Below are 14753 nucleotides of genomic sequence, written 5' to 3'. Positions count from 1 at the left end.
ACGTTTTCTCAGCTTCCTGCACAGGAAAGAGAGGGGGAGGGGACCTTTAAGGGGCCGCTCCACGCAGCCACCATTGAGCTGAGGGGCTGGAGAGAGCGTCTCTCAACCCCTCAGCTGATGGCCGCCATGGAGGACCCTGCAATTTCGATGTTGCGGGACGCGCAACGACTACACGGTCCCTACTTCGATATTGAACGTCGAAGTAGGGCGCTATTCCTATCCCCTCATGGGGTTAGCGGCTTCGACGTCTCGCCACCTAACGTCGATGTTAACATCGAAATAACGCCCAACACGTGTAGCCGTGACGGGCACTATTTTGAAGTTAGTGCCACTACTTCGAAGTAGCGTGCACGTGTAGACACGGCTCTTGTGTGCAGTGAGCATATATCCTCATCAGCTTCAGTGGGAATGGAAATAATTCAGTGCCTTTCAGAAAGTGCTTGGCCCTTCACAGGATCTGATTGCTTTGTTTAAGATTGATCTTGGCCCTTATTTGAATGTAACTAATACAACCTGTCCTGTGTGTTTTCTTGACAGATATTGTTTCGAGTGATTACTTTTGGCTTAAATGCGTTTACTCTCCGCTATGTATCAAAAGAAATTATTGGCCTTGTGAATGTAAGGTAATGAATAGAATTCACGTTGAATTACTCCAATTTAGAACAAAAAGTAGTCAAGTAGCACTTTAAAGACTAGCAAAATGGTTTATTAGGTGAGCTTTCGTGGGAGAGACCCACTTCTTCAGACCATAGCCAGACCAGAACAGACTCAATATTTAAGGCACAGAACCAAAAACAGTAAGCAAGGAGGACAAATCAGAAAAAGATAATCAAGGTGAGCAAATCAGAGAGTGGATGGGTGGGGGGGGGAAGGTCAAGAATTAGACTGCGCCAAGTCTGCAGACAAGCCCCTATAGTGACTCAGAAAGTTTCCATCACGATTTAAACCATGTGTTAATGTGCCGAATTTGAATATAAAAGCCAGCTCGGCCGTTTCCCTTTCCAAAACGGTGCAATAATTCCTTTTCAGTAACACACATACCTTGAGGTCGTTGACAGAATGCCCCATTCCATTAAAATGTTGACTGACTGGTTTGTGGATCTGGCGTGTTTTGATGTCTGTTTTGTGCCCATTGACCCTTTGTCTAAGGGAGTTAGAAGTCTGACCAATATACGAAGCATCTGGGCATTGTTGGCACATTGTGGCACATATGATGTTAGTAGAGGAGCATGAGAAAGCGCTTTCTCATGCTCCTCTACTAACATCATATGTACCAACAATGCCCAGATGCTTTGTATATTGGACAGACTTCTAACTCCCTTAGACAAAGGGTCAATGGGCACAAAACAGACATCAAAACACACCAGATCCACAAACCAGTCAGTCAACATTTTAATGGAATGGGGCATTCTGTCAATGACCTAAAGGTATGTGTGTTACTGAAAAGGAATTATTGCACCGTTTTGGAAAGGGAAACGGCCGAGCTGGCTTTTATATTCAAATTCGGCACATTAACACATGGTTTAAATCGTGATGGAAACTTTCTGAGTCACTATAGGGGCTTGTCTGCAGACTTGGCGCAGTCTAATTCTTGACCTTCCCCGCCACCCCTCCACTCTCTGATTTGCTCACCTTGATTATCTTTTTCTGATTTGTCTTCCTTGCTTACTGTTTTTGCTTCTCTGTGCCTTAAATATTGAGTCTGTTCTGGTCTGGCTATGGTCTGAAGAAGTGGGTCTCTCCCACGAAAGCTCACCTAATAAACTATTTTGCTAGTCTTTAAAGTGCTACTTGACTGCTTTTTGTTTTGATAATGTATAGACTAGCATGGCTTACTCTCTGTTACTAAACTACTCTTAGCATTGCTTAAACCTTATCTGGTAAAGTTCGGAGCATCCTTTTGAAAAATACTGCTGTTCCTTTGTTTTTTTCCCTGCCCTTGAAGAGACCTGTATGTTAACAATTTACCATATGAGGGAAAAAAAATACAGTTTGCCTAAATCTGTATTAAACCTTATATGTTACACCTTAAACCCTTTTCCCTCACTGAAGTGATCAACCCTCTATTAGAAATAAGGTTTTTCAGCATAGTATTTAAAGTATGTTTATAGGTAATTACTAGAGCACTAAAAAATTCATGGTCCCTTTTGGTCATTTTCATGGTCAAAGAATTTTAAATATGGTAAATTGCACGATTCATATGTTTAAATCTGAATTTTCAGTGTTGTAATAATAGGGGTCCTGACCCAGAAAGGGGTGTGTGGGGGTGGGGGTGGGGTGAGGGGGAGGGAGGCAGGATTGCAGCGCTATTATAGAGATGTTGTGGCACTGCTACCCATACTTCAGAGCCATTGCTTGTGGCAGTGCTGTCTTCAGTGCTAGGCTGTTGAAGTGTGGTGGCTGCTGGCCAGGCGTCTAGCTCTGATGGCAGAGCTACTGCAAGCAGCAGTGCAGAAGTAAGGATGGCACGGTGTGTTATTGCCGCTCTTCCTTGTGTGCTGCTGCCTGCAAAGCTGGGCCCTGTGTCAGCAGTTACTAGTCTAAATGTGTACAGTGCTGGAAGCAGTAGTACAGAAGTAAGAGTGACATGGGTGTGGTACTTCATTGCTGCTGATGGGATGCTACCTTCAGAGCTGAGTATCTCGTCAACATTACAACCACAGCTCTCCAGTTGCCCACCTCCGAAGGCAGCACAGAAATGGCGATACCATGAACCTCAGGGTGGCAATACCATGAACCTCCTAAAATAACGTTGTTTCCTCCTGCAACTTCCTTTTTGGCTCAGAATCACAATTTGAGAAACACTGTTTTTCCTCTGTCTAGTGTATGGTAAAAGCACAAAAGAAGGCCAGATTTCATGGTCCATGATGATTTTCGTGTGGCTGTGAATTGGTAGGAGCTAGTAATTAAATAGCATTGCTTTATTTCTTTCAGTGGTTGTGTGGAATGTTTACATAACATCTGTGCTCCTAGGAATTACTTTGCCTACATGAAAGAATGAAACTGAAAATTTTTATCTTCCAAGCAGTTTGTGTTTTTCTGCAATATTTTATTTCAGACCTGTTTCAGGCAGGGTCTGTTACAGACCTCTTCTGGCATACCTACTTCTCACAGGCTATATCTACACTAGACATAGAAGGCGACCACAGATATCCAGTTGTAGCCAATCGCATTGCTAAAATCAATGTATCTGCAGTCAGTCTCTATGTCTGTCTACCTGGGAAGGCTGACAGGAGCATTGCTCCCTTCAGCCTTTCCTCATTTCTTGCGAGGAGCACAGGGTCAACTTGGACCCCTGAGTCTGTCATTTTGTCAAACCCAGGAAGATCGATCCTGAATGGGTCAATCTTCCATGGTAGTGTAGATGTAGCCTCAGGGGTGTGAAAAATCTGGATCGCTGAGTGTCACAGTTATACTGACCTAACCCCCATATACACTGTGCTACAGATGGGGCAGAGCTTCCATCAACATGACTATCTCCTCTGGGGGAGGCAGTTAACTACACTTTTGTGAGAAGCTGCGTCTTCACTAAAGTGTGTAGTACTGTGCACCAAGACAAACCCTCAAAGGAATCCCTTTCTCTTTTTATCCCCCCCTTTTTAGGCTAACACTGCTCTATTCTACAGTTGTTTTCTTAGCCAGAGAGGCATTCCGTAGGGCTTGTTTGAGTGGGAGCACAAAGCGAAATTGGACCAAAACTATTAACCTTTTATGGCTAACGTAAGTTTTATTTCAAGATTCTTATGTATTGCTGTATATGTTTATAAAAGCATTTATTGCCAGATGTGTGAGTACGTATAAAAATAAAAATATGGGTATACCTAACTAGACTGTTGTTCCAGGATGTAGTGCATTATGATGGCCTCAGCTGCAGTCTCAAGACAAAGACGTAAGGCATTAGATTAAATTGGGTTAATGTTACTTATCCTGCTCTTTAAAAGGGTTTGGAGCTCTATTGATGAAAAGTGCTGTATGTGAATTAAGTATTACTGCTTATAATGTGGCCTTAGTACCCATGAACTTGGCCTCCTTTGGAGCTATGCTGGGGAGGTAAATTCCATAATCAAGGTACACGCAAGAGAAAATTTGGTGTTTTAGGAATACATAATCAAAAGTATTAGAAATAAATTCTGGAAGTGTTCTTATTTACTCATCACCATAGTATCTGAACACCTTCTTGTTTTACCTTAAGCTGTGGGATGCCATCTGTCATGTGTATTTGCTGAGGCTTTCCCCATGGAGAGAGGTAAAACCACAAACGAGGGTTTTAATTGATGGGGAAGATCCAAGTTTGGACTGAGAGCTCGAATTAGAACATTGCAAGAACATTGTGGTTGGCCCCGAGCTGTTGCCTGCTCCTGGAGGAAGCAGACTACAGCTTTTGCTTAGAAGTAATAGTTGGCCCAATGCAGGACCTTTTGAGTGCAAGTGTGACTAGGAGAATGAGCAATCCAAGAAACACACTTTTTCTGTCCTCTGACCCACAAAACTGCCATATTTAGGTAAGATCAGAGGTTTGCTTATGTTTTCAGATGTGGAAGAAGGCAAAGTAGGAGCCTAACCAAAATGCCTAGCAGCCCAAAATGTAGAGTGTTGTTTTCTTATAACTTAGATTCTTCAGGCTTGTTTATGCAAACACTTAATTCATGGCAAGGTGGGATGTGAATCTAGCCTGCTGTGCATAAAGTATCTATGAGGACCTTGCTGACATGTCTAACAGTTCCTTGATGTGCCATTCTTTATCTGCCCTATTTTGAAGCAGGAGTACAGCAGAGCTCACTAAGGAATTGTTAGTGCATGTCAGCAGTATCCACATGAACAAGGAGGCTACACTGTAACCTTGTCTTTGCAAATTGCATAAGTTATTTCCACGTAACTTACTTTGAACTTGTCACTATCCCTCTCACAGCGAGTGGTAGCGGAAATGAAATAGAAATCTCAGTGTATCCGTAGCTGTAATGTGCCCCAGCTTGATGAACCTTTATTTAGTATTAATCTTATTATGGTTTAACTTACCTTGTGATTGTAGCAGAAACTAGCCAGTCAGGGCTCTTTTGTACTAAGGTGAAAATAGTTTTGCTGTGCATACTGCTTAAATTTACAGTTATGCATTTACATACAGTTATTTTGGAAATGGTAAACCAGATAGATAAAAAAGGCTCTTATTTGTGTTCAATAAATAATTAGTGTAGTCATCCATAAATGAAGTTATACTAGTAGTTATAATTTATGGTTTCTGTTGTTTATGCTAAATTGCCTAGAGAAATCAGGTTTTCCCACTTACCTGTGTGTTCCAGGGGCTTTTCATGTGGCTTTGTTTCCAGTCTAGGTTATCACAGAGGAAGAGAAATTGTACACATTCCTATTTCTACACTGTTACTTTATTAGCAGGATAGTGTCGTTTTCTATAGTCTTGTTGAAGATTGGCTTTTTCAGAAAGAAGGCTCAGTCTTGCATGTTTTTAAAGAGTCTGTCTATAGCTTTTTATGTGGTGGTCTTGAGGAGGCCCAGGTACCCACACTTGAGGGATTGTCCACACTGACAAGTTACTGAACTGAAAACGTCCTTGCTCGAGGGTGTGAAAAATCACCCCCCTGAGTGCAGCAAATTTCAGTACAGTAACTTGCCAGTCTGGAAGGGTGCCCGGCGCTCAGAGCTCTGCTCCTTGTGCAGGTGATTTTCCTACGTGCTTTCAGAGGTCTCTCCAAGTACTGGCACCGCAACCAGTCATGTCATATTAACTGTCATATTAGTGCTGCCATGGCAGTGTTTTAAAGCTGCAAGTGTATACAAAGCCTGATTGGGTATCACTGTAAAAAGAGGTTAAAGGGGATGTTTAGAGACCTATTTAAAAAACCCCAGCAACAATAGCAGTTTTTGTTTTCTTTTTTTGAGCAGTTAAAAGTTTGGTGGAATGGTTTGTTGAATGTTTCCTGTTAGAATATTTAACATGTTTTTGTAAATACAGTCACCACAAATAAATTGGATAAGTGTACTTGTATCCTGTAATGTCAATTCATATATTTTTGTTTTATACGGCAAAGTGAAAACCGCGTTTTCATCCTCTTTTGCTTGCAGTCTGTGATCACATCATTTAAACTTTTTCCTGTTTAGAGAAGCATCTCTAATACAGAAAAACAACTTACTTGACTTTATTTTATTTATTTAAAGCGTTCCTTTGGGGGTGTGTTGGTCACTATTCCTGGGCTGGATCTGGCTACAGTTACTTGAAGTTCCTGATCCTGATGTGGTTCCCTACTATGAGATTGGAGTAGTTGCATTTGGTCTTTCTTCAGTGGTTGAACTTCTAGGAGAACCATTCTGGGTTTTGGCACAAGCACATTTGTTTATAAGGCTTAAGGTTAGTAAAGTGAGCAATATACTTAATGTGTACTGGACAATGATGGAGAAAGTCTTGGCTGAGGTAGTCGATGATTGCGAGCTTTAATCATGTGACTGAATGAAGCTAAAAAGTAGTGTAACCAAATCCTTTGGCCTTAAATGTCTGGTACCTAATATTTAGCATATTTATTTAAATGCACATATATAAAATAAATGAATATTCTGCTTTGTGTACACTTTTGACGGATGCAGTTGACAGTAAATTGTGTTCTTTTCCCTTTTTTAAGGTAATTGCTGAAAGTCTTTCAGTAATCTCCAAATGCATATTGACAGTTATTTTAGTACTTCTGCATCCACAGTGGGGGCTTTACATTTTTTCTTTGGCTCAGGTAGGTTTTTCTTTGTTCTCTGCTGTATATTTGTGATTCACCAAACTTTTGTTTGCTACTGCCTTTTGGATTTAGTCAATTAACTAATTCAGAAAGTAAGAGGAAGATGTTTTTGCAGTTATTGTATAGAATACTGTTCTTGCATACATTTGTCCTCTACAGATTGAGCATTGTGACTGACCCAGTTTAGTACTAGCGGAAACATGCTCCGTTTTATGTATGCATGCACATAATCAAAATATGGACGCTTGTTCCCTGTAAAAAAAATTTAATTCACTTATACGTGTTAATGATTGGTAGGCTTAATCATTTAATTTGTTTCTTTGCGTTCCTACTGTTCTCAGTAGGAGAGGATGATGTACATACTAGTTCAGCAAATATGTTTTGATTTTTTTCCCTTATTGTAGTAAAGTTTAGATGAATTTATGTATATGAAATAAGATTTTGAGTTCTTATGCCAAGAATTACAGTAACAAATATGACTAAGTAGATCAGTGTTTGTGTAGCAACTTCAATAACTGACATTTAAGGTTTGTGAATCCATTCCAAGCTAAAGGAGCCTTCACGCAGACTAAATACTTCTGCCATTTTTCTGTACTTGGATTAAGAAAGTACTCTGAGCCCTATTGTTCTTGGAACACTACAGGCCAGTCCCCACGAATTCATCAGACTGATTTATAATCATAGCAGTTGTAAGATTAGTCAAATCTGGGCATTGAATCAGGATTTGAAAGTCAAGTGTTCCTCTGGTAAGTACATGCTTACGGCCTGAAGTAAGATGTTCAACAAACTAAAGTATTTACATATTTTTATTTTTTAACTGTTTTCAGTTTAATCGTACAAAACTCTCCTTAACAGTAAGGATTTGTAAGATTCCTTACACTGCAAATACCTTGCTCTTTTTTTCCCCTGTAAAATGTAGTGCATCCCTGTGGTGTTATATAATATTAATGCTATCTGTTGCTATAGTTGGTATCAATCCATCCATTTAGACCTCCTTTTACAAAGATAACTATAATTTGTCTGGAAATTTCAACTATTTGCATAGTTTATAAGCCTCTTTTCCCTTGTAAAAGCTGGTGGCACAGAAAAATGCAATAAAATATTCTGTGTATTAATTAAAGCTTTATAATTAGATAGCTGCCAGCTAAAACAAATGAATTGGTCAACAGAAGAGGAAGACATTGCAGCGGAGAACTTGTGGGGTCTCAGAGCAATGGCTCCAAATAGCTGTCCTGTAGCCTGAGCCCTGTGAGCGTGACTCAATTCTGAAAATCTTTTAATGTGATGCCAGTAATAACCAATCTTATGGTGGAGTGACACAGGTTGGGGCTATTAATGCTAAAATGCGCTGATTTTAAAAAAATGGGATTTTTTTATGATAAAGTGACTGGTGGTATTAATTTGGTTTAGAATATTTGTAAACTGTAAACAGTCTATTATTTGACATTTCGGAATAATTGTGAGGTGGTATATTCAGTTACTGGGAATACTAATACATAGTTCTAAATACGAAGTTTGTTGTTCTTCTTATCTTTCAGCTTTTATATACCAGTGTTCTGGTGCTGTGCTATGTAACTTATTTCATGAAGTTTTTGGGTTCTCCTGAAGCAAGAAAGAAATCTTTTCCAGTTTCTAGAATGACAGATCTGTTACCCAGCTTGGTTGAAGGCCAGGTAAATTTGAAACAATTTGAGTAATACCATTCTTAAGTGTGACGTTGCAGGATGTAGTCTTCCTGCAAAGAAAACAGTTGAGCAAGAAATGCAATTTTTTCCAACAGTAGGGAGGTAGAAGTGGACTTTTCTGCACACTAGTTTGGTGCTCGGTGAAGTTTGTAAGATGCAACAGTGGCATGATGGAGTGGCAATTTCAAGTAGCAGTGATATTGTCTCATAAAACTGCTTGCTGACTCTCCTGCCAAACTGTTGCAGTTTACTCTGGCTGTTCTCTTTCTGTCTCCTGCTTGGTGTCCATCCGTCTGCTGAGCTGGCTTACCTGCTGCAGGGTGAGTGGCCATTTTCATGTGAGGTGGTACTGCAGCATTCAGGTGCACATGAGCAGATGCAGCCTCAAAAGGGAGGCATACGTGTACAGTCCAAAATGCTGCTGCTGTGCTTTAATAGCCACTCTGAGAAAGTGAATTAAAAATTTTCTGTCTTCCTGCTGCTGGAAAAAGTACATCAATTTACAGGAGCACAGGGCAACCTAGACTGCTGAGTGGGCTGTATGAGTGGCCTCCTTTATCTCAGTGGGCTGCAAGATTGTCATAACCAAGACTGTCTCATGGGACAGGGTCATTTTGTTAACTTGTGTTAACTAGGTGTGTGCTTGCACACCTAGATTTTGAAGGGTGTGCCAACTCAACCGTTATCAGTGCTGTGGATGCATGTTAGCCGGTGGCCAGGTAATGTGCGGTGAGGTACTCCCCTGGGTCCTAAACAACCCAGTTTTTTACTGTTAGAGCAGGCAGCTCCTAGCACACTCACCCACGGTCAGGCTGTAGTAACCAAACGGTTAAAGTTCTTTTTGTTGTGCCGTCTGTGTTGCAGTGACAAAAGGGTTAACAAAATGGTTAGGCTTGGATCTTAACTAGTTACAAGTTTATTAAGCTACAGTTATAAGCATGCGGTTACAAAAGGCTATTGTTTACTTCTTATATGCTAGCAAAGTACAGGTGTTTACAAGTTACATTACAATCCAATACAAAGATATCTGTTACCATCTAACACAATGATATCTTGATACTAGTTACAGAGCTCTAATTCTTTAGCTGTGCACAAAAAAGTCAGAGACCTAGCATGGGTGTATCTTACCCTCTCTGCGTCTCTCGATACCAGCATAGCCAAGCTGGATCGGTCACTCAATTCCGCGGAAAGAAGAATACGAGGTTGGGCGTCCCCAGTTGTGGACCTCGGGAGGCAATCACCTGACCCGACCAGCAGGAAGCTGGTGGAATGCACTCAAAGTTAGAGTTATGCTGGACTCATCTTTTATACCCCTTCTGGGTTATGTATTCTCTTTCTTATCTATGGTGCCAGATCATACTGGTCTGTCTTTGTGACACCAGTTTGTTACAAGGGCATTTCTTACTTAGTTTGCACTTGTAAGACAAGAGATAAGCAATTTAGGAGTACAGGACATTCTTTTGTGCGGGCGGGGCACGTCCCCTTCTGGGTGATTGTGTGTGTGCATCATATTGATCAATGCCAGCTGGAGTGATTTCTGAGGGTCCCCCCCACTCCTCTCATGTTGACAGTCTGGCCTGTTAGCCTTCTAGCTGTACTTTCTGCTTCTCAGGGTCACGATAAGTTAGCATATCTGGGCCTCAATGAGGGCATCAAAGACTGTGCTGTCAGCAGCCGTTTCCGTGCCCTGTGTGCTCCTCAGTGGAGGGGGGCAACGAGCAAGCTGGCTTGTAAGGGGGAGACTTTGTCTGGCTACATTGCAGAGGGAGCACATGGCTCTCACCGTCCAACTTCTGTGCATTCAGCACGCACTGCACTTCATGTGCCCTTTGTTTTGCGTGTGTGTCACTTTAGTAATACTGGTAGGAAGAAAACTATGCGGACAAAAACAGCAGAATCTGGTGACCCTGTGCGTGGACAGTAGTAAATCAAATGTCTGTGGGCCACGTATAGAATCCCAGTGGGCCATAGGTTGCCCATCACTGATTCAGAGGGTGGATTTTAAGGTTGGAGTGTGCTCCTGCCTCTCCAAGGAGGCTGTAGGGGCTCAAACTCCCAAGTGATGGTGGCAGCACTGCCTTATGTATTCATTATGTTCCTTTCTGGAACTATTTGTTCTTGCTCCACTGTTGTTTAAACAAGGAGTCTATTTAGAGTAATCTGTTTAGCACCTTCTGAATCTGGAACATGGTCTTACTACTTTTTTCTTTAATAAAGCTGCTAAAGCAATGGATCTTAACCTATTTATTATGGCCATAAGCGGCCCATTGGCCTCAGATTGAAAACCACTGAGCTAAAGGCATCTGTTCAACACAGTAAAGTAAGGTTGATTGTTTATTAAAAATCTGCACTGCTGATACTACTGGCATTGCTGCTTGCTGTTCTTCTGCAAGTAAGTGAATCTTCCTGTTGTTAATACTGGCAATCCTTATGTACTATAGTATGTCCTGGGAACAGCACTAAGTCAGACAATTTCACTAGTAGCAACAATACATGCATTATTGAGACTGCTGCGGAGTCTGAATAGTGGCATTGCAGAAGGTTGTAAAATAGAAGAACTGGTAAGAATTACTGGTAAAATACTTAAGTTTTAAAATTAGACGGGACAAAGTACAATGTACTGTATGGTAGCAAAGACACCTGCGCTACTCCTGGAGGAATGGCATAGATAACCTAACCAGTCTTTACCATGTTTCTTACAAATGTGACTTTATGAAGAATCACAAGTAAAATACCTGCAAAACTTTTTATGTTGGATATGTTTGAAATTTGTTTGTTTTTAATATTTGGAAACTATTTTAGTCCGGAACAAGGCAATCTCTTTAAGGATGCTATAGCTCTAGTTACAAATTTCTGCATCAGAATTTTTGTAGAAAGCCTTGTTTGGTTTAAGCCCTTCGTAAGTATTCAAGAAGCCAATGCAATGTGAAAGGACTCCCACTGAGTTTAACCCTAAGTGTTTATTGTCACTAAATCAGTAAACTAAGCAGTAGTTTGAGCTGTAAACACTAACCAATTTTTTCTTATCAGCTGACTCTCAATGTTTCAGCTAGCCTTGTGGTAGAGGCTTAGTGGTAATAGGACAGATCTAAAGAAAAATCTTTCTCAGACAGTATATTACAGACTATTATCTTGCATCTACACTTAGTGCATATTTAGGAGTCAGCTGCAATATACTTCACCTTAGTCCCTTCCTGTGCTGCCTAGTGCTTCCTGGAAGAATCTTTCAGCTATTCTGGTTCATTTTGATTCGGTAGGGTGTAGTAATGTGGAGCCAGATCTTAGTCTGTCAGCTTGTAGTGGTTGAGCTCTTGTTGTGTTAAGGAATATTTTAGGTTAGCCATTACTGCATTACAGAGAGGGTTTCCCTGGTTAGTACAGGGGGTTACAATAGATGGAGTTGTCCTCGATGATCAGAACAACACATTCTATTGTTACCTTACATTTCTAATTCGTAAAATCAGTGCCAATGATTAAATAGGAAAATTTCTTTCTTGCAGACTGTGGTTGACTGGAAGGAGGCTAAGTTGACTTGGAGCTTCTTTAAACAATCCTTCTTGAAACAGATGTTGACAGAGGGTGAGTAAGATGTACACTTTTTGTACCTGTTCGTGGTTGGAAAAACGTTAGTATTGTTTCCTTTGGCTGTCAATGTGAGATCTAGAAACCATAGATAACACTTGGGTGAAAAGTTTCACAGAAGACTAATGTTGTGACATTGACACCAGCAATAGGAAATGAGTTCATTAGCAGATTGGTGGATGTTATTTTTTGTGATCTTTCATTAGAGCTGGGCAGAATATTTTTGACTGCATGAAATTTGTAAGGTCAGTATGACTGAATATGTACCTGCATATGCACATCCTTACATATGCCCTATAAACCACTGTAGTAATGTTTGTACAAGGTATGTATTATAAAGGTTGTGACATTGTGGTGCCATATTTTTATGGAAATATATTTATGAATATGAATATGCCTAACTTGAATGTGCAAAATGGGACATGTAACCTATCACTGGAGATGTTGTACTCTCCTGAATGTGTGTATTCTATTTGCATGCATGTATCATTCCTGCATTTGACGTTAGAAATAAGAAGTGTAAACCCGTTTGTCTAAATGTGCTAATGAAGGCTGTTATTAGTAATCAAGGAACTTAATGAATGACCTGGAACTCATGATGAAGGCCCGTGAATAGTCTTATTTTTCCAGTAAGATGGTGATATAGTTGGTCCTGCCAAGATGTGTGGCCAGGCCACCATTTTGGATGTGATACTTTCCCAGGGGCTGGTGAGTGGGATGAAGCTGAACACATGGGATTCCTGCCCTGGGCAAAGTGTATTTATAGGCAGGGAACTAATCAATAGTGGGTGTTGGCAGAGGCCAGACACCAAGACATCCTGTGTTTACCGTCAAGATGACCGCTGGAAGCATCTGAGACTGAACAGTGGGAAGGATTGAGCCCAAGCTAGCAGGCTGCCTAGCTTATGAGGAAAAAGTAATTAAAACTACTATTAGGGAAAGAAATTGTATGTGATAAGTTTGGCTGGTGTGTTTTTGTATTCTTTAGTAACTTACTTTGATTTGTTTTTTATCATTTGCAACCTACTTCTTACTTTTAATGAAGTAACTTTTGTTTACTATTAAACCGAATGTAAATAATTGTTACCTTGGAGAGAGAATGGTTGTGCATATCTCTTTCATTAATAAATGGAGCGAAAAATCTATGAGCTTGCTCTGTATAAAACTTCAGTGCAGATCAAAACATATTTAACTGGGGTTCTGGTCCCAATGGAGCTGTGCACTTGCGTGCTGTGTCAAGTCCCTGTGACTGAGCCTGCCCATAGCTGAGCTGCGCTCAGTGTCTGTGGTATTCTGCTATGGGCTGCGAGCCCAGCTCTGTTACTTTGCTGTGGAAGACTAGACGTTCTGACTCAGCAGGACAGGGTGGTGGGGTGCCCCAGAGGGCAGATAGTTGGCTTCAGTGGTGTGATCAGCTCAGCAGGTGAGCTACTTATCAGGAGATGGCTTATCAAACTTAACACCCAGCTGAGGCATCAGCTTCCTTTTGTCTCCGAGGAACTGACTTAGCAGCCCCCCGCCCCACACTTATTTGGCAAGCCTCCTTCAGTCACAATTATTTCAATTTATGTTTGTTACTTTTCATATAGTGTTGCTATGTGCATTTTCCATACTATTGATCAGGAAGATATTCATTTTTAAATAATACCTATCTGGTGGGTTTAGTCACAGACATCTCCTTGACACTTGTCACGTGCTGAGCTTTTAAAAATCATATTATGAGAGGGCATGAGAGCCCCACTGTTGTAGAGGAACCTCTGTGCCCCACTGGTTCAGCATATGAGCCTTTTGGCCTGGGAGATTGTTTCAGATTTGTCTTAACATTAATGAAAGTGAGTTTGGCCATCAGTCATAACTGATGTTTGTCTTTTTACAAACAAACAAAACAGATGCTTAATGTAGGAAAAAAACTCCACAGATCACCAAAATTAGCATGTATAGAACAGAATCAATTTAAGGATTGTTTTCACACAAAGTGGAAAAGGTGTCTTCACAGTGTTCCCAAATTTAAGTAGTGTATTGATAGGAGACTTCAGGGACGTGTGTGTTGCAATGTAAGCCGAGGCTTAGAAGAAGTCAGATTTGCAGATCCTGGATATGTATGCCCATGTTGGAAATTGTTGAACATTGTGGCACGGTGAGGACAAATTTGACTGTCCAGAGGAAAAAGAAAGTTGGCCCATGAGATCGTGGAATGCTTTTGGCATACTCCCATAGCACAAGAAAGTTTTGGCTCCAGCTACACTGCAGAGCAACAGGGCTCAAATGTCCCTTTTATTTTTTTGCCATCCATGTGTAGAATACATTTTGCTATGTCCACAGAGGCATGTACAGATGTGCACCATCAGTAGAAACATCTGCTGGCGGCTATGGGTAGCCTGCAGTTGGTGGGGGGAGAGCAAAGGGAGGCTTTGGGGCCTGATCTTTCAAGAGGGCGTGGAGCTCTACCTGCTGCCACTGCTTCTACTTCAGCAGTGGTGGCTGGAGTCCAGGACCCTTTGAAGTGCCAGTAGCACTGCTCCACACGGTGGTGGTGGGGCCTGTCGCCGTGGTTCCGGAGCCGCTAAAGGAGACTGCCCTTGCTTTGCCCATTCCACCCTTGGCCCTGCCCCTCTGGGGCACAGATCTGGGCCCCCTCCCACTTTGCCACGGTGGCTGTTGGCCGTGCTGGGTGTGGGCTCTCTGCTAATCAGCTAGGTACCTTTTGAATCTCTGATGATCAGACCTCCCTCCACCCCGCCTCTAGCCTGAG

The 14753-nt window shown here is 41.4% G+C and overlaps 1 protein-coding gene across 3 annotated transcripts in view; it reads left to right on the top strand.

Annotated features, from left to right (window-relative positions):
* RFT1 (RFT1 glycolipid translocator homolog) overlaps positions 1-14753 on the top strand; it is a 37794-nt gene that overhangs the window by 6219 nt on the left and 16822 nt on the right. For 2 of the 3 annotated variants that reach the window (XM_075005420.1, XM_075005422.1), the window contains exons 2-7: positions 538-623; positions 3604-3720; positions 6172-6361; positions 6630-6731; positions 8273-8407; positions 11920-11998. In XM_075005420.1, the coding sequence (XP_074861521.1) occupies positions 538-623; positions 3604-3720; positions 6172-6361; positions 6630-6731; positions 8273-8407; positions 11920-11998 (709 nt within the window). The remainder of the gene's footprint in view (positions 1-537; positions 624-3603; positions 3721-6171; positions 6362-6629; positions 6732-8272; positions 8408-11919; positions 11999-14753) is intronic. The other variant, XM_075005421.1, reaches the window with a different exon arrangement.

This window comes from Carettochelys insculpta, chromosome 11 (assembly GCF_033958435.1).
Source record: "Carettochelys insculpta isolate YL-2023 chromosome 11, ASM3395843v1, whole genome shotgun sequence".
Lineage (NCBI taxonomy): Eukaryota > Metazoa > Chordata > Testudines > Carettochelyidae > Carettochelys > Carettochelys insculpta.
Note: the sequence above shows the minus strand (reverse complement) of the source record. Positions and strands in the feature narration are given on the sequence as shown.